General features: G+C 30.4%; 1 protein-coding gene across 1 annotated transcript in view; it reads left to right on the forward strand.

Annotated features, from left to right (window-relative positions):
* The window catches only part of Ube4A (Ubiquitination factor E4A), a 27557-nt gene that overhangs the window by 5751 nt on the left and 1721 nt on the right, over positions 1 to 20085 (forward strand). The window contains exons 6-15 of the mRNA XM_014429239.3: positions 759 to 916; positions 1966 to 2121; positions 3564 to 3755; positions 4439 to 4736; positions 8779 to 8924; positions 9052 to 9201; positions 9877 to 9960; positions 15602 to 15761; positions 17119 to 17281; positions 18567 to 18774. Coding sequence (XP_014284725.1) covers positions 759 to 916; positions 1966 to 2121; positions 3564 to 3755; positions 4439 to 4736; positions 8779 to 8924; positions 9052 to 9201; positions 9877 to 9960; positions 15602 to 15761; positions 17119 to 17281; positions 18567 to 18774 — 1715 coding nt within the window. The remainder of the gene's footprint in view (positions 1 to 758; positions 917 to 1965; positions 2122 to 3563; positions 3756 to 4438; positions 4737 to 8778; positions 8925 to 9051; positions 9202 to 9876; positions 9961 to 15601; positions 15762 to 17118; positions 17282 to 18566; positions 18775 to 20085) is intronic.

Here is a 20085-nt window from a genome sequence, read left to right on the forward strand (position 1 = left end):
GACCAATCTACACAAGAGTTGGGACTTATGTTGGGTGGTAACTTTAATACGACCAATCTACACAAGAGTTGGGATTTATGTGGAGTGGTAACTTTAATACGACCAATCTACCCAAGAGTTGGGACTTATGTTGGGTGGTAACTTTAATACGACCAATCTACACAAGAGTTGGGATTTATGTGGAGTGGTAACTTTAATATGACCAATCTACACAAGAGTTGGAATGTATGTGGAGTGGTGAGTGAAAGTTCCGTAATGCGCGCACACCAACAGATTTTTAATATTCAATTCTTTTAATCTAAAATCCATTGTGAGCTCTGAAATATCATTTATTTTATCATATGTAAAATTATTCACTATTTTAATATGATTTATGTTGCAAACTTAATTACAACTTACCCCTAGTAGGGCTATAATTGGAAATTGTAGAAATTTGTTCTAATAAATGTTAGGTAGAGATGAATATGGTGCTTACTAATGACAGCTACTCTTGTAATAAATGTTAAGTTAATAAAAAAAAAAAAAAAGAAAAGATAAAAACATCCAAAAACAAAATAAAAAAATAGTTTTGATTTAAATCTCATTGAATGTCTCTCATATTATTTTTAGGATATTTGATTGTTAAAAAAAAAAATTGTCTTTAACGTGACTGGTAATAGTTTTAAATACAGTTCAAATAATTTTTTTTTTAGTAGTATCTATTAGGTATCTTTAGCAATGATTAAAATTATCATGATGTAAATATTATATTATTTTAGGTGGACCGAACAAATAAAGAAGCAATGGATAATGCAGGAGTTCACTGTACGACGTTGCATAATGAAACGTGTTTACAACCAACTGAGTCTGGAGAGAAGAAACCTCTTTCAACTGTTTCATTCTCTTTTATAACAGAATGTTTCTTTCTTACTCATAGGTAGTTAATAATTCATAGTTATCTCTTTCCTACTTCAATTAATGAAAATATATTTAAACACCCTTTATATTGTCATTCATAATCTATTGAAATTATTTCTCCTTGATGAAATTTCTGTCTATATTGTGAGAATGAAGATGGTCGGAGGTGCAGTCAGTAATGTTACACAAATGAGTAAAACTTACTTGTTTATTTACATAAGCACTGTCTGATTTTTTATAAGTTTTTTATCATTTGTTTTGTTTAATTCTTACCTTTACTACATTATATTTCAGTAAATGAAACTAAAACATTTACTATCTGCTTAATTTATTGTTATATATATTTCTAAGTTTGTTTGTTATTATTTTCATTTTCCCTGAATTCAGGTCGGTATCTGGTTTTTTTGTTTTCAGCCCTGGTGAAGCCCTATACATAATTTATAATTTATATATTTCATCCATTTTATATCATCCAAATACACTTCCTACTAACTATTTTACAGATTATAATTTATATCAATTTCTTTCTGACCTAAACGAGACTTCTTATTATTTTTCTGGCATATACAGCCCTACAAGAACCTGGGCCTCCTCCACCATACCCAATCTCCACGATCTCTTGTTCTTTCCCTCCATCTTTGGATCCAGCCGCTTCAAATCCTCCTCCACATCATCCAGCTGTTTGATGAAGGCGTCCTCTTTTTTGCTTTCCATCCAGTTTCCTATCGAGCATTTTCTTGGGTATCCTTTGATTGGCCATCCTCTTTACACATCCTATCCATCTTATTTTACCTCTTTTCTTTAACTCCACGATGTTGGATTCTCCAAACAGTTCCATGAGCTTATCATTCCTTCTTCCTTAAATCACATTTTTTGAGACTCCTCCCTATATTCTTCTCAGTATCTTTCTCTCCCAGGAGTTTTGCATCAGTTCTACTTTTCTTGTCAAGGGCCATGTTTTACACTTATATATTTTACTCATATCTATTGATTTTTGTTAGCAGTTATGATTTAGAATTTTTCTTGGTATGGTATATATTATAAGTAATATTACACTTATGTTTTTAGAGCATTAGACCTCAGCGTTCGGGTTTTACTCGAAAGAACTCAGCAACTTTATCAGGAAATCGGAAGATTACAGAGGGCCTTAAATGAGGCCAGATCTCAACCGAGAGAGGAAATTGTAGAAACATTCAGAGAAAGGATGGAAATGGAGATGTCCAGGTTTGTTTATAATGATCTCTTTATTTTATTTTGATAAATATCATGTTTAGATCACTGAAAATTTAAATTTCTTTAGAATATTTAAAAAATCAATCAATATTCATGTTTTATTTTCCTATTTAAAAAAAAAATCTATACTACTACAAACTACGAAGGGTCAGGGGTCAGGGGTTCAGTACTTCATAAGGAAGTACTGTTTCTTGAACAGAGGTTGTGCAAGGATGTGAATCGTTCAAGGTCACGTTCCACTTCATTAAGTTTTCCTGTATATTTTTTTTCATCATCGCTTCTTTCAGACCTCCTTTCATCTGGTGTCCTATTTCTCATTAATTTCTAGATTCTTTTGCATTTAATTACCTACATATAAGTTTTATTACCCACTTTTCCATCACTTAATTTTAAATATATATTTTATTAACTAGATTACACTGCAAATTTTGTTAACCATCTGTGCAGCAGATTTTCCTATTCTGTAATAAAAAATCATTAAATGATGAAAATGAATTTTTTTCTCTTCCATTTCGAGCTAACAAAATACCACTTAAAGATAAGGAATCTCGGTTGTAACTGATGCATAAAAGCACCTTCACTAATCCTTTTTTGGAATATGTAAACATTATTGACCATGTAAACATGATTTTATAAACACAGAGAGGATTAAATTAAAATATTGAAAAATGCTACGAACTTATTTTATAACCCAATAATTTAGTCTCAAAATATATGGACAGCCTAATTGCTCCAAGTTCTGCACCTTCCTTCTCTTAATAATTTCAACATTTGTTGTTTTCAGAACGAACCTCAATTTCAAATATTTTTTTAAAATTTATTTATAAAAATGATTGAATTTTTCAAAATATGAAGGAGATGGCTGGGGGTGCGGTCAAGAAGGAATGGAAAAATAATTAACAACTATTTATTTTTCGACTTTTCGCCCACTTTGCAGGTCTTCATCAGGGGTGTTGAGTTTAAAAACAGCCAACGAGTGACAAAAAAAGAGTTTACTATTTTTTTTGTTCCGCTGTTTTTAAACTAATAACACCCTGCAAAGTGGGGCGAAATAGTTGTTAACTATTTTCTGTTCTTATATATATATATATAGAGATAATTGACCATAGAATTTCAAATATAAAGAAGAAGTTGTGGTCAAAAAGAAGAAAAATAGTTGTTAACTATTTTCTGTTCTTATATATATATATATAGAGATAATTGACCATAGAATTTCAAATATAAAGAAGAAGTTGTGGTCAAAAAGAAGAAAAATAGTTGTTAACTATTTTTGTTCTTTTTGATCACAACCCTGACCATCTTCATATTTTTTTGTTCCTTTTCCTTCATGTTTTTTAAAATTTAGTTTATTATTTAATAAAATATTAGTATGGCAATATAGTTATTGCCTTGTTCAAATATATAATATGTTGTCTTTTTTTAAATTTCCATAGGTACTTGTGTATGAGATGTGCCCTTCTTGAACCAATGATGGTGAGGATGCTGGGACAGTTTGAAGTGGCTACGTCTGTTTGGCTGATACAAGTAATTCTTGACCCTGTCACCGAGGAAAGGAACTGTTATACACCAATAGTTCACCGCCAGCTGACTTTTCCTCTGCCAGAATATGGACCCCCGATACTCAAGTAATTATTATCGTCAATTACTTTTTACTTTCTCTTACCTATTTATGATAAGAAGAATTATTGAAATCAATACAAATTTTGGTTCTGAGTTTTTGAAGGAAATACTCGTTTTGAGATCCCTTGAGTCTAAATATTCTATCCTCGTAAAATTGTGTGTACGTTCATGCGTGTGTGCGGAATCTAGCTCAAAAGTGAAAATTTTACAAGACTGAAATTACATATTTTAGGCAGATGTAAACCTGAGATGTTATATCAATTATTTAGCTAAAATTGACTTCCCAAGAGTGCTACTTTATTTTGTTGATTTTACACTTTTTTTTACAAAGATTCTTATTAATATATCTTTGAGTGGACACTTCAGGTCTATACACTTCAAAAACTTTAAAGATAACCTACTTCTGCCAACTTAAGCACAGTCAAACGCTTAACAACGCATCTCTCCAATTCATATTCATGCACTTCGTTTTTATCCACCAAAAACAACAACATTTACCATTCACACATTGAAATCAGCCAGTATCAATCTTATTTTCCCATGTATGCAAAATATCACTACTATACACTCCAGATTAACTGGATCTCCCACTTAATTGACTGTCTTAGTCCCATCTAGGAAGGATAAAGATATTTTTCCCCTTAATCTATAAATTTTATAGAGAAAAAATATATAAATAAATTTCCAGATGCATACCCGAATTGGTAGTGGAAAGCGTGGCATGGTATTTGAAGTTGGTTAAGTCCTACTCGCCGCAATCACTTGAGGAAGGCGGACTCGCCCTGATGGAGCCACTGCTGTCGCTGCTGCTGGTCATGATGGGTTCCAAACGACGAGCCAGCAATCCTCACCTCCGCGCAGAGCTTGCTCAATCCCTCGAATGCCTCCTGCCGAGGGATCAAGGGCAAGTTCCTACGCTGGACCCGAATCCTCTGGGTGTCTTCTACAGGGAAAGGCTTTTTATCGATCACCCTCACAAGACCCAAGTAAAATGTTTCACATCTCTCTATTATCTAAAAAAGTTTTTAGTGATCAATGTGTAATATTTTATTTTACTCTCTCAAGAAATTGAAAACTTAAATCCTGAGCAGTTAAAAAAACTTTGAGACGGCGAGTTGAAAACTTTAAACCTGAACAGTTAAGAAAAGGAAGCATTATAAATTTGTATTTATTACACTATACTGAAAAAAATAATACAATATGGATTACTGAATACATATGAAGTACAGTTATACAATTTGAGCAACGAATAATACAATTAACAGAACAGTTGTATTTGTAAAATGGGGGTTGGTCCGCCACTGGTTGGTCAGGGGGCACCTCTCTTGTTATTAAAATCATCTAAGTCAGGAATCGCTGTAAATTTTAGGAAAACACTTATTTAAAAAAGAGAAAGTATATATTTAAAAACAGTTATATAATAAAGAATTTAAGCATTACTCGGCCGAGTGAGCTAAATGATAAAAAAATAATTGTATATTTTAAAATCTAAAGATGATTGCGGGTGGTCCTGCAGGCAGTTCCATCTTCTTTTTTTTAAATTTGTGCCTTTAGATCACTTGCATTAGCCATTAGCCATCTTTAGCCAAGACTATTTTTCATAACATTTAAAATTTATTACGATATATTAATGTTTAAACAGTCTTCCACTGAGGACTTATACAGCTTTAGAGTGGGAATGTCAAGATTCATTTTTGGGGGTCAACCTGAAATAAATTTAAGTGTTAAATTATGCTTTAAATATAAATTAATTAATTCTACTGTTACAACTAAAATTCCAAAGGGTTTATTTGTTATAACTTTATTATGTTTATATTCAGGAAATTAATTTTCATCCTTTTTTTCACTTCTTTTTCCTATTTAATACCTGAACAACGTTTCAGGTTCTTTTGCCCATCATGATCCATTTCTAATTATTAATTTATGGACTTTTGTCATTGAAGATAAAAGTCATTTTTATATCTTCCTAACAAGAATATGTATGTCCTAACCTTTTATTAACCAGCTTTTGAAATAATATTTGCCTTTAAGAAAAACTGAGGGAAGTGCATTGAAAAAGGCAAATATTATTTTAAAACAGCCAAAAAAATAATATAAAAATAAGTTTGCTAATAAAAAAATTAGGACATATAAAAATGATTTTTAATCTTCAATTACAAATGTTCACAAATTCATAATAAGCAATGGATAATGTGCAGAAGAGCTCGAAAAGTTGTTCGGGTGTAAAAAAGGAATAAAGAAGTCAAAAAGGGTGAAAATTAATTTCCTGAAAATAAATAATGAAGTTAAATTATGATTATAGATTTTTAAAATATTAGTGATAAAAAATTATTAAACTATTTGTAAAAATTAAAAAAATATATAAATAAGCATGGGAAAAAAAAGTGTTAATGTATAAATTTATATAAAATCATAATTAGTTCATAAATATATTATACATTAATTTTTTGTTGAAGAAAAGGTAATTAATTAAGAACATAACTTATTATTAGCCTTTCTCTCATATATTTTTATATCGAAGGGCTTACGCCAATATCAAGGAGGCCTGAAAATATTCATCTTTTATAATAAAAGAAAAATGGTCTGGGTACAGTAAAAATAACTCCATTTATATTTTATTAATATTATAATTACTATTTAGCTTAACTGTTTATAACATTTCAAATTTATTACCAACTATTAATATTTAAACAGTCCTCCACTGTGGACCTATTCGCTTTAGAGTAGGTCAAGATTCATTTCTCGGGGCCAATGTGGAATAAATTCAAATTTCAATAAATAAATTTATATGTTAAATTATAGAGTTTTAAAATATTAGTGAAAAAAACAAAACATAAAACTAGTCGTAAAAATTAAAAACAAAACAAAATAATTAAAATGTATTAGGTCGATTCATAAGTAACTTCCAATGCAGCTAGTAGAACCTAGTGTTTCTATCTACCCGCTATTAGTTACCATTACAAGTTTTTATTTTCACTATATAGATGAGGCTTCATTTAGTATTTTGTCCACTGCTTTTTGTGATATACGTTACGTTAAACTGTTTTTTTTTTTAACCTCTAATGGAGGGTTTTTGAATGGAAAAACCTTCCTTTCCGGAGAGCAAGTCGAAAACTTCTTCCAGTCCAAACCAACCACATTTTATGAAGAAGGAATTGATAAACTGCCAGAAAGATGGGAGAAGGTTATAGATAATAGTAGTGTACATGTAGTACATAATAAATTAATATAATTTTGATATTTAATGAGAGCAATATAAATGTCTGAAAAAAAAAATAAGTTACTTATGACTCGACCCAAATATAAATGTACATAAACATACAATTAGTTCATTAATATATTGTACATTAATTTTTAACTTATTTTGATCCTTTCTCATATATATTTATATATCTTAGCCCTTTGGCCAATATCAAGGAGGCCTTAAAATATTCATATCTTTTAATAATAGGAAAATGGTGACGGTGCAGTCAAAATAACTTAAGTTTAAAGTAAAATATTTATTATGAGCCAACATTTCGCCGCAATAAAGGCGGGGCTTCATTAAGGCTAAAAAAAATAAAAAAACTGAAATTAACTAACAGAGTAAACTATGGTGTTGTTAAAAATTATGTAAAATATGTGAAAATTTATTTAAAAATAAAAAAAGTAAATTAAATAAAATAAAATACACAGTGAAAAGAATAAATAAACGAAGAATACAAAAATTATTAGACTTATGATGAAAAAGGAAATAATGACAAATAAAATATAGATAAAAGGGAAATGTAACAAAATACTATCCATACTAAAAGGCGGAAAATATGGGATATACGAATAAAATAAAGGTCAAGAAAAAAGGAAAATAAAAAACAAAAAAGAACAGCCACTTTACAGAATGGAGGAAAGCCAAAGAATGGTTTGAAGCGGTTGAAAGTTATTGAGAGGGTAGTGTAGTGGGGGAACCTGACTATTGACAAATGACGTTACATTTTAAATTGAAAAAGATATCAATTAATATCAATCAATCAAGATATAAAATAATATATATTTATCAAATAAATCAAATGGTATCCTTATTAAGTCTCAACATTCTTTATTATATCAATAGTCCAACGTTTCGGCCAATTCGGCCATCCTCAAGGACAATCTAAACATTTAACAGCTTATTATGTATTCATTTGTAACAATAAATTAATTATTAATAAGCCTACCTAAGCTTATGTCTAGTTACCTATTTTTATAAAACTTCATTAATTTTTAAAACTTTAATTTTAGATTAAAACTACACTATCCACTATTAGATAAACAAACTATTTATAACCTTCCACACACTCAGGTCAGGCTTATTATTATTTTAATTCAAATTGTATTTTGATCTCAATTTTTATTTATTCCAATTATTAAATTCATATTAAAATTAACGAAGAGAAGAGGGTTGGGGAAGCGGCCAATGAAAAACACAAATAATTTCGATTAACCTATTTTTTTTTTTGGTTAATTGAACTTATTTGTGTTTTTCATTGACCGCACCCCCAACCATCTTCTCCTCGTTCATCATCAACGGTCAACTATCTCTCATAATTAATATTAAAATTAAGTGTAAAAGTAACAAAAGTTTTTCCCATATTTTTCCTTATTTATCCTTCTCCTTATTTCTTGTATCATCTTAATAATAATTAATTTGGTTTTCTATTAATTGACTTTTTCGTAGGGTTATTTTGACTTGTGTTTGATGGCCTGGGCAAAATAGCCTGTAAAACATTTTTTTTTAATTTTGATTTGAGGTGTGAATTTATATTTAAGGTATGGTATATTATTAATAATAATGTTGTTTTTAAAATTGTTACAAATGAATACATAATAGGCTGTTAAATGTTTAGATTATCCTTGAGGATGGCCGAATTGGCCGAAACATTGGACTATTGATATAATAAAGAATGTTGAGACTTAATAAGGATACCATTTGATTTATTTAATAGATAAATACCAGTCTCAAGAATTTGAATAAATTATATAAAATAATATATATTATTATTATCATTGCAGATTGTTGTTTGTCTTATAAATGTTTTCGTCTCAATTGAAATGACTGGAGAGGGCGTCGCTTTCGAACAGAAGTTCAATTACAGAAGGCCGATGTACACCGTCATGGACTATTTATGGAATATAGAAGAGCACAGAGATGTTTTTAAGTAAGCGTACTAATGTTATTTTCTTTAATCATATACCATTTGATATATTTACCCTCTGCAGGACACATATATTTATACGTTATTAGGCTTTTGTTTTGCCAGATTAAAGGTAAATATTATTGTACAGACAGCTCGCTCGAGATGCGGAAATAAACATGGAAGAAGTGACTCCTCCACTCTTCCTCAGGTTTCTCAACCTCCTCATGAACGATGCCATTTTTCTCCTCGACGAAGCTCTTTCTAATATGGCACAATTGCGTACTCTTCAAACAGCCAGGTAAATGAAGTTCAGATAAATCTATAGATTCATTGTTCCAGCTATTTAATCAATTAAATATAAAAGTTAACATTCATATTGAATCTTATTAAAGTGATAACCTCGAGCATTAAGAGAGGTTCACCATTTTTCTTTTACAGCAGCAGTGGCCGAACTGCACTGGATATGTATTATTATTTCAAGAGTTTTAATTATCCTTCTTTACAAAAAAATAAGGTCATTGACTGTTTGCATAAGGTTTTTTTGTAATATCTCAAACAAAAAAGTGGTGTAAGATTTGGAGAGCGTTGCAATAACATGTATCCATTGCTGTTTGGTCACTATTGCTATGGAAGAAAGATGCCAAGCCTGTCTTAGTGCTTAAGGTAATCACTTTGGGCAATATTTAATATGAATGTTAATATTTACATTTCATTAATAAAGTTGTTGGAATACAAATTAATTGATTTATTATAACCTAAATAATTCATAACAATGAAAATCTTTAGATGTGAATATCTCCTAAACAAAGCATTAATGGACATACCTTCACAGGTAATTGTTTTCTTATCTTGAGATCTTAAATTCGTATTTTTAGTTAGGATACTTAACTCTGGAACACACTATCTATCTATTGGTATATACAGGTGGAAAATAAGTTGATATTTTGTTACTGATAGTAGAACTTTTTTACAGAGATGCAGGAGAGTGGGAAAGGCTGCCACTGGACGAGAGAGATCGTAACGAGCATATATTTAGGCAAATAGGAATGACAGCGAGGTGATTAAAACAAGTTTTAATCAAGAATTTTGATGATTTGTACTTGATTAGTATTCATAGCTGAATTTATAAAATTTCTTGATCTTTTTTTCCCCCATTAAAAATTAAATTAATGGTAAAAATTAATAGATTGTAGGAAGATATTCCGTAGTTCAAGATAGTCCAGATAGGATCTTGTTTTCATTTTGCCCTGATGAAGCCTCGTGGGAGTGAAACATTGGTTAACATTAAATAGTTTTTTCTACTATAGTGTACCTTTATAGACTACCACCCGGAACATCTTTCTACAATCTACTTCATACGGTCAACTATCTTCTTCTAATAGAAGAGAATAAATAAAACAATAATAAGTTAATTGTTAACTGTGAATATCATTTGAGGAAAGGACAGTTAAGAACAGAAATAAGTAAAAATTTATTTTATTAATGCTAACATTTTAGCCAGAATTTCATTTTTAATGAATAAAAATAAAATGCAGAATAACCAAAAATAAGAAGATAACAGGTACATAAGTAGTATTGGAAGAAAATTTATAGCGTAAGTAATTATAAGAAGATAAAAGCAGTATGAGAATAATTAATATTAAAATTATGAAAAGCAACTATCTATAACAGGCTGCATTGGAAAGAGCTCAACTGGTTAACATGTTAGGGACTAATGCCATACCATAGTTTGTTACTTTTGCTTTCTTTCTTTAGACATAAATACTGTATTGTTATGTTATTTTAAATTATTGACTAACCTACTGACTTTTTAAAGTTTCCTTTAATAATGTAGCTCTTACCCCTGTAGAATAGATCCGCTACTTTAAACTACATCTGAACAAAAGACAGGAAACTGCATGTCGATTTCGACTATTACAGCACTTAATAGACAAACTGTCTAAACTTCCAATTCAACTGATCTACATGACAATTATAAGACCTATCTGGACATACGGAGTTGAGCTTTGAGGCTCCACTAAACCTTCAAATTTCTCTTGTATCCAATCCTTTGTAAAATCCTCAATGCTCCTTACTTTATCACAAATAAAATCATCTATAAAGACCTTTATGTTCCATATGTAACCGATCTAGCCCGAACCATATATTAATCCTTCCATTATAATCTCCTTAACCATCAAAACCCTCTAGTTCCTAACCTTGCTTCTTCTATTCCTGGCAATCCTCCGAGGCACCTGAAAAGAAAATGGCCTCGAAATCTTCTAGTGTAAAAATGTCATTTGTGTGCTACTAATGGGTAGTTTCTCTACATGCCTCTATCATTCCATTTTGATCTTACTTCAAATTTACTTAATGTGTTATTATGTAAATACAGTTTTAATTATCAACTAATAAATAAATTTTAAAAACATTTTTGTTAAAAGCATCGTTTTTTACGTATATGACGTACTTTTTTTTTTAATTTTTTGTAATTTATATATTTTAGTTAAAATTGCACATAGACTTTGACAGACGGATATTTTTTATTATTTTGAATAGATCCATTTTTGGTATTTTTATAAAAATAAACACATTTTATTTATTCAATTATAAGAAGATAAATATTAATTTTATTATAAATATTAAAATTATGAAAAGTGAAGAAAAAGAAGATAACATTCATGTGAAAATCCAGTAAGTAAATGTATGTACAAAATGAAAATTATTTTCTTCCAATACTACTCATTTATCTATATTATCTGTTATTTTATAGTCATTCTGCATTTCCTTTTTTTCATTATCTTGTTTTTTGTTCTTAGCCCTGATTAAGGGCCAATATTCTGGCCGAAACGTAAGCACTTATAAAGTAAGGTTTTACTTATTAGTTTTCTTTACTGACTACACCCCCTACATTTTTCTCATAAATAAAACAGTGTTTTAGTTTTATCACATTAAATGTCAGGATAACAGTTTTGCCCAAGGGGAGCATTATAATTTCTGGATGTTTTCTTTTGTTTTTACATTAAATTATGTCAAAAATTCATTGAATATTGTTTATAATGACCTCTTAGAGACTAGGCATATTCGATTATCAAAGCTGGTTGTTGTTATATACATATGAAGTAGGAATTTTGTACAATCAATTACTGCCACTATATCTCAACAAATTTATTCTTTCAAAGTACTACAGGAAATAGATCTCAAGAAATTTGTTTTAGCGAGCAGGAGAAAAATAGAGGAATATTGCTACTTCTTAAAATTTTAAACTAATTCTGCTATAGGGTACTGATTTATTCATGAGTAGTTGGTATTTCTTAGTTTTTAACAAAGCCCATGTTTATCCAAGATCTCAAATCGAGAACTTATTTTTTTTAAATTGATGATATGCGAGAGTTATGTGTTCAGTTCTTTGAGCTGGTGATCAAGACTAAATCCAAAATAGCTAAGGCTTTGAGAATTATGGGTCTGGAAATATTTGTCACTATAATCCATACATCAATATATCAGAGGATGTTATAAACAATATTCATTGTATATGCTTAGCAAATTAGAAAATTGTTGTCCATCCGGATCGCCATATTTTGGAATAAAATACAGATCACTAGAAGAGAAAAGGTTCAAATAAAAGAAGACATTTCGAACAAAAATAACTTTTATGAAGGAAAGATGGTCCGGACACAGTAAAAAAAAAAAACTCAAATAATAAGTAAAGTTTTTATATGAGGAGAAGATGGTTGGGGGTGTGGTCAAAATGAAACACAAATAAGTTGATGTAACTTATTTAATCGTGCCAGCGTTTCGGCTAGAGTTTCTAGCCTTCATCAGGGCTAAGAGCAGAACAACCATATAACAACCATTGAATATAGAAAATATAAACAGAATGACATAAAGTGAATAATTTTACAGAATGGAATAAATAAAATGAAGTGATGAGAAAAGTAGAAAATAAAATGTATACATCGGTAATTGAATAAGTAGATAAAATAACATAATTAAGGAAATAAAATAAGAATTAAGTTATATAATGCAAAGAAGTATGAATATATTAGTTATTAATAATTTAAAAATTGAAGTATGGAAAGAAAAAGAAAATTGAGAGAAAGAAAATATATGTAACCATAATAATTGATAAAGAGGCAAAATATAAGTAAAGTTTATTAAAAGAAATGAATAGAAGAAAAAAAAATTATTTTGAAAACAACAATAATAATATATATATAATATATGGTGAAGATAACTAATAACGTGGGTAAGGAAAATTTAGAAAAGAAGGGGTGGTAAAATAGAGATAGAGAAAAAAAAGAAGAATTAAACGAACCTGTTAACTGTTTTAAACGTTAGCATGATTAAATAAGTTGATGTAACTTATTTATGTTTCATTTTGACAGCACCCCCAACCATCTTCTCGTACAAGTCATCCACGGTCAATTATCTCTCATAATTATAAACTTTTATTGTGAACCGCCACTTTGCAGGGCTTCATCAAGGCTGAATAAAGATACAAATAACTAAAATAATTGAACAAAGTAAGAGAATAAATACCATGAAATAAAATTGACCTAAGGAGTGGCTAAATATGATAGAAAATATGTTAAAATTTATATAAAGATGAACAAAGTAAATTTGTTATCATTTTTATACATATTTGAAATCATATTCAGCCATACCTTAGTTTATTTTTATTTCATGTTATCTATTTTCTTACTTTGTTAAATTATTTTTGTTGTGTCTTTTTTAGTCCTGCAAAGTGGAACGAAATGTTGGTTCAGAATAAATAGTTTAATTACTATTTGAGTATTTTATTTTTTTTTCCGCACCAGGACCATCTTCCTTTTATGTATCACACATGGTCAATCTACGATCTTTCAAAAATAATTCTTAATTTTTTGCTATTATTAAAAATTAAAATTATGCTCTAATTATTTGTTATTTTACTCACTCATATTTCATTAATCTGACTTACAAAATACTGACATTTCATGTGACACAGTTAGATGTAAATATAAATTTAAGAAGCATTAATTTTAAAATCTATATATTTGCATATTTTGGAGATTAGGGCTGGTTGGCAACACTTCACATTTTTATTTTCCATGCAAACCGTAGATGGTGTATGGAAATGCTCTTGGTCTCTTTGAGTACTATATTGATGAGACTACGTTTCTGTGTTTGTTCACACCTTCATATTGTGTTGAGTTCTCGAGAGAACCTTAAAGTCAAAAAATTGTAAGTATGCCAACCTGTCCCAACCATGAGGTTGGTTGGTATAGTTTGAAATAGTTCTAATGAAAGACTGAATGAAAACAGCAAAATACAATTTTTATTGGAAAACATCATCAAGGGATAATAATGAATGGTTTAGAAATTTAACATCTGAATATTTTTGATTTTTTTTTTTTTTTATATGAACCACGACAGTATTACGCTAAATTTCATTTTCTATTTTTGGTGTGATCCACAATTTAGCTTTTTCATTGTTGAACTAGCCCATACCTAGTTAGTCAAAGCAGTTGGGGTAAGTTGGTTAACTAGTCCCAAACCAGATTTTAAAACAAAAATGTCTGCCAAGTTTCAGATAAGTGCAATATGAGAAAGAATGGAAGAGTTTTAGAAGAAAAAGCAAACTAATGAAAATTGATTTGCATTGACAAGATGACAAGTTTAAATGAATAGATTAAATGTTAACTAGATATGAGAATTTTATTTTAAACTAATAAACATTATTGGCTCTATCTCAGGGCGGGTTTTCCAGATAATTAGAACACAATGACACTTAAATGAATTAATGGGTACTTTTACAAATATAATTAAATCCTAGGTAGAGCAAACTAACCAATTATATAATCTTCTTTAATGACTGATGATTCTGATGTCCTCTTTATAAAGATGCAACCACTGACAGTAGACAAAGGGCTCGGTCCTCTTCTAGTTTCCAGGACACATCCAATCCACCTGTTATCCAAACAGAGTCCTCTTTCAAAAAATGCTACCACTGACCGTAGACCAAGGATGGTTAGCACCCCCTGCTTCCAGGATGCATCCACTCTCCCTCCATCTAAATAAACAATTTCCTTCTTTGTCTGGCAACCACTCTAATTCACTTGCGATAATTCACAACGTAAATATTTCATTGATAATTGTTATCTTCTTCTATTTCCTCTTGGATTAGATATAATCCGGTTAGAGAAACAACAAAAGTTGATAAAATTTCAATCTACATACTCCACACAGCAGTAATTCAACAAACTTTGGAAGGACCCTTGCCGCCATCTTCAAATATTTGAAAAGAGTTTGTTTTGGTCTCCATAACTTCTGAATGATGTTTTTTACTTCATATTTGACTAACAAAATTGGTTAGCTTGCTTTTTGGTTCAATAAAACAAATGAACAATATTGAGTATTGATAAATAAAATAAAACATAACTTAAACTATTTATTTATAAAAAATAACTATTTATCAACAAAGAGGATATTACAATATACACTACATATATATGTAAGAACAAACTTTCCTTAATCCTTTTATTGAAGATCTCATTGACCCTGAGCTTATAAGTAGTAATAGTAATAATTACCCGTAGAGAAAGTAAGTGATGCTTCCTTGGTGATGAGAATTATAAGCTGTTGACCAACCAATCCCTTATGCTAACTAGCCCCAGTCTTCTTACAAATGAAAGATTAGGGTTCCTTAATTCTAAGAAATATTTTAATCATTTCAGGTTTGATAACATTCTAGGCCAAGAAACGATACACACTTTAGAATATATGAGCTCAGAAATTAAGTCAATTTTTTGCCATCCGATGATGGTCGAAAGGATTACTGCCATGCTCAATTACTTTCTGTATCATTTGGTTGGACCCAACAAGAAAAATTTGAAGGTAATAATGTCATATTTATATTTTTATTCTTTCTCCTTATCTTTCTTAGGTTATTTTTATTTCCCTCCTACCTGGTCATTTCTGGCGTATGATATGGTTATCCTACTGGTTACCAACTTATTGTAGCCTGAGTGGGAATTTCAAGATTTGTTTATTTGTTCCTGTTTAAAGGCGTAAAACCTTATGGTCATCATCGCCTATAGATTGTTATAATAAAGCTATACACATACACCCATATAAATTCACTCATTCTCACTTGCAGATGATTCCAACATAAATAAATAAAAAAATAATAATAAGATATCGACTATGGTTTTAATTCTCTTTTGATTTCTTGTAATTTACATGGAGAGCTTTCATCCCACATGGTCTGCCATCTTACAAAAAAAAAATAATAAGATGTCGACTATGGTTTTAATTTTCTTTTGATTTATTTTAATTTACATGGAGAGCTTTCATCGCACATGGTCTGCCATCTTACCGATATTTTTATTTTAAGAGGCCTACTGAGTTCTGATATAGTAAGAACGGCAGTGCCTAAGCTAGGGAGAGTGACTGCCTCTCTGGCAGCTTAGTCTGCGAGCTCATTGCCAACGATGCCAATGTGACTTGGGACCCATATGAAACTTATGGACTGTCAAGATTTATTTAAGGGGTATGCTGATTTATCTGTTTATTAGATTTACAGCAAATATTTATTATATGGTGTATTTTAACATTCAAACAATGTTTCAAGCAGTTTGTCCATTATCCATTTTATTTTTTCTGCTTGAAAAAAAAAATGCAAAAATCAACAGTTTTAAAAAAATTATACATTGAATTTCAAATTGACAAAATTAAAATCTGTTCCGCTACAAACTATGAAGGGTCAGGGGTTCAGTACTTTGTAAGGAAGTACTGTTACTAGACCAACGGTTGTGCAAGGAGGTGATTTGTCAGAATCACGCTCGACCACCAGATTTTTACCCAATTAAGGGTGCCCAATTTAAGAGGCTTGGTGGTGGTGGACCCCAGGAGGGCTCCAAGAACCCACAGGAGTTGACTCACGGCTACAGTATAACAGAAAACAATTTTCTGCCCAGCTGGATTCGAACTCGGGTCTTTGGAGTTAGAAGCTACAGGCCTTACCCTGGGGCTATCTGCACTCCTGAATTTCAAATTAATTATAAGTTATTTAAGTATAATTGAATATTTAAACAGCTAATTTAACTGTTATATATCAATTTGTGCTTTTGAGTGGTTTTCCAGAGGAACCCCTGTAGTCAAAGTGTTAATATTGTTATAGTTTTATTCAAATAATAATAATAACATTATGAGAATTTCACTATTATATTAATTTATTTATACAATGTTTTAGGTAAAAGATCATGAAGAGTATATGTTTAACCCTGGTGCGATAGTCAAAGACATTTGTGGTATTTATATTCATTTAGGTTCTAGTACTGAATTTTGCTCAGCTGTCTCTAAGGATGGTCGCTCGTACAGCCCTCAACTGTTTACATTAGCAAGTGATGTATTGGGTATGGAGCTTTTACTTTAATTTCTTTACTTCAAAGTAATAGTAATAATAATTGATAAGTTTGTCTTTATTAATAGTTCAAATATCCTGAAAAAAGGTACAGAAAAATGGCGAAACCTTGGCAATCCGAACTAGTGATTGCAAGAGCCAGTTCGGATTAGCGGGAATTTAAAAATATATACTTACATGAAACATTATTTGCTACCTAGTTTTAATTTTAAAATTATTAAAAAAACATATATTTACTTGAAAATATGTTTATGACAATGTTAGAGATTTAAATCAAATTTCCTGCTTTTCCCCTTAATACTTTTTCTTTGTATATTGTTCTACCTTTCTCCTCTAGAGGTAGGCCCTGGTTTGTCATTTTCAAGCCTCTGACTAGGTAACAAATAGCTGCATTAGAATTTCCCATCTTTTCCATCATTATTACCCATGAATGATGTATTTAGTATGAGAAATATCAGTTGAAGGTAAGATACAACTAATTTACCCTTTTTTCATAAAACTAACGTAATTCAACTTTCTTGTAGATTTAAACCTATCTATAAAAATACAGTTCATTCAATCCTAGACAAGACATACTTATTATACGTTCATATTGAAATAAATATTGATTGGATGAAGATGGTCTGGATGGCAGTCAAAAAAAGTACAACAAAAATAAAATAAAAATATTTATTAGTAACTAATGTTTCGCCCCAAATTCGCCGAGCCCTGATGAAACCTTGCAAAGTGTGGGGGGGGGGGAAAGAAGCATCAGTTGCTGATAAATAGTTTTTCTACCTGTTTCTGTATTTATTTTTTTTACTACCACCCAGACCATCTTCATTCAATTGTCACATATAGTCAACTAATAATCATAAAAAATAAAAATAAATTTTGGTCCACTGTACACTTCACAACTTTCACTTATTACTTAATTGTACATTTATATGATAAGTTAAATCAAAATCATTTGAGCCATTTCTGAGAAAAGGTAAAATCAATGATATTAATTGGTAACTTTCAGTAAAAAAGCTACTGACAAATTCGAAACAGGTACCATTCTCATTGTTTCTTTCCTTCTTTTCAAGATGGAAGAAATAATGAGATACATTTGTTATTTATTACTGTGTTATTAATATTTTATACTGTTCATTTCAACTTCCATTTTCTTTTAACCACTTATGCTACAATTTTACTTTTTGGTTTCCGTACCACTCTCTACAATATAGAGATCAATTAATAAGTTTCTAATATTAAATCACTTAAGGTAAATTACAATTTTATATTGTGTATTGCAGTTCGTGTCGGTGGCGGTATGGAAATGGTGATGGAGCTGCAACGAGTGTCCGAAGAAGTGGCCAGATTGGCATCTATTCAACAAGGTGATGAGGAACTGCTGTCCGAAGCACCAGAGGAATTCCTGGATCCGATTATGTCAACGCTAATGACGGACCCTGTTATACTTCCTTCATCAAGGGTTAACATCGATAGGTCTACTATCGCACGGTATTTTTCTCTATACTCTCCATCTTAGAATATAATTATCAATTAAGGATTTTTGAGAAAATCTCTCTTTTGGATAATTGTATATACAGTTTTATTGGGATATCTTGTGCCATTTAAATGTTACAACTGTTTTAATAACTTAGCGTTATGAGCCCTTCTTCTGAAAATATAAACAACTGAAACTTTCTGGTTCTCATTAGTATTTTAAAAGTTAATTATTTAATAATCGCGACAAGTAGGAGTCAAACTTAAATGCACAATATTAAAAATGGAGCAAAGGAATAAGTTCTGGACAGTAAAAACTGGAAAGAAAAAAAAAATAAGAGTAGGGATCAGGGAAAAATTTACACATCTCACTTTGGAAAGGAAGTTTCTGAAAAAATTTTCAGCATTATCAAGGAAAGATAATTAATGAAGGTCAGTATTCATAATTTTCTAAGATCTCTAAAAGAGGCTCACGAAAGCAGAGACAGCAGAATCAATAACACCACTCAAGATAGTGGAGAAATCTTTTTTGTTTCAAAATGAGTTTTTAATTACTTTGTTTATGAAGATATCAGAATTTATGAATATATGTGGTTATTGGAATAAGTGAATGTTAACTATATAAGTAAGGGGATAAAATAAATTAACCATTATTAATATAAACAGCAAAAAAAAAAATGTAACTAGTGAATATAAAGGTGGATCTACATGTTCGCCGCTCGCCAAAAATTGGAGGCTTGTACAAATGCTCGGTAAACAATAAGCAGACCATCCACATGTCAGTGTTATTCTAAGAGGCAAGCATGGCGGACATACAAGTGGTTTCAGCCATTGCACTGGGATTATATTATTATTATTACAAAAAAAAGAAAATTAAAGGAAATTAAATATAAATAAATAAGATTAAATTAAAACTTATTATAAAAAGTAACTACAACCTCCTAACAGCTCTCAGTTGGAACTAAACAAAGAACAATGGTGGAGATGCTACACGAGCGCTCTCACGAACCCCTTTGATCCCTGTCCAAAAAACTGACTCTCGACAGATCGGCAACGAGCTTAGGCCAACTCGTACAATCCACATGCTCGCGCATGTCTGAGTTTGCCATGGCTTGGCCAACATGTAGAGGCCCCTTAAGGGTTTTGCCAAAGAGGTTACAATGTAAGAGTTTTGCCAAAGAGGTTACAATTTAAGGGTTTTGCCGAAGAGGTTATAATCTTGCTTAGTAGTTTTTAGTAAAACTTTGGTCATTGACTCTGAAATTTATGTTGATATAGAATACACTTTTGATTAATTTAAAAGACAAACTGATAGATAGGACAGAT

Source organism: Halyomorpha halys, unplaced genomic scaffold (genome assembly GCF_000696795.3).
Source record: "Halyomorpha halys isolate HHAL.00 unplaced genomic scaffold, Hhal_1.1 Scaffold777.1, whole genome shotgun sequence".
Lineage (NCBI taxonomy): Eukaryota > Metazoa > Arthropoda > Insecta > Hemiptera > Pentatomidae > Halyomorpha > Halyomorpha halys.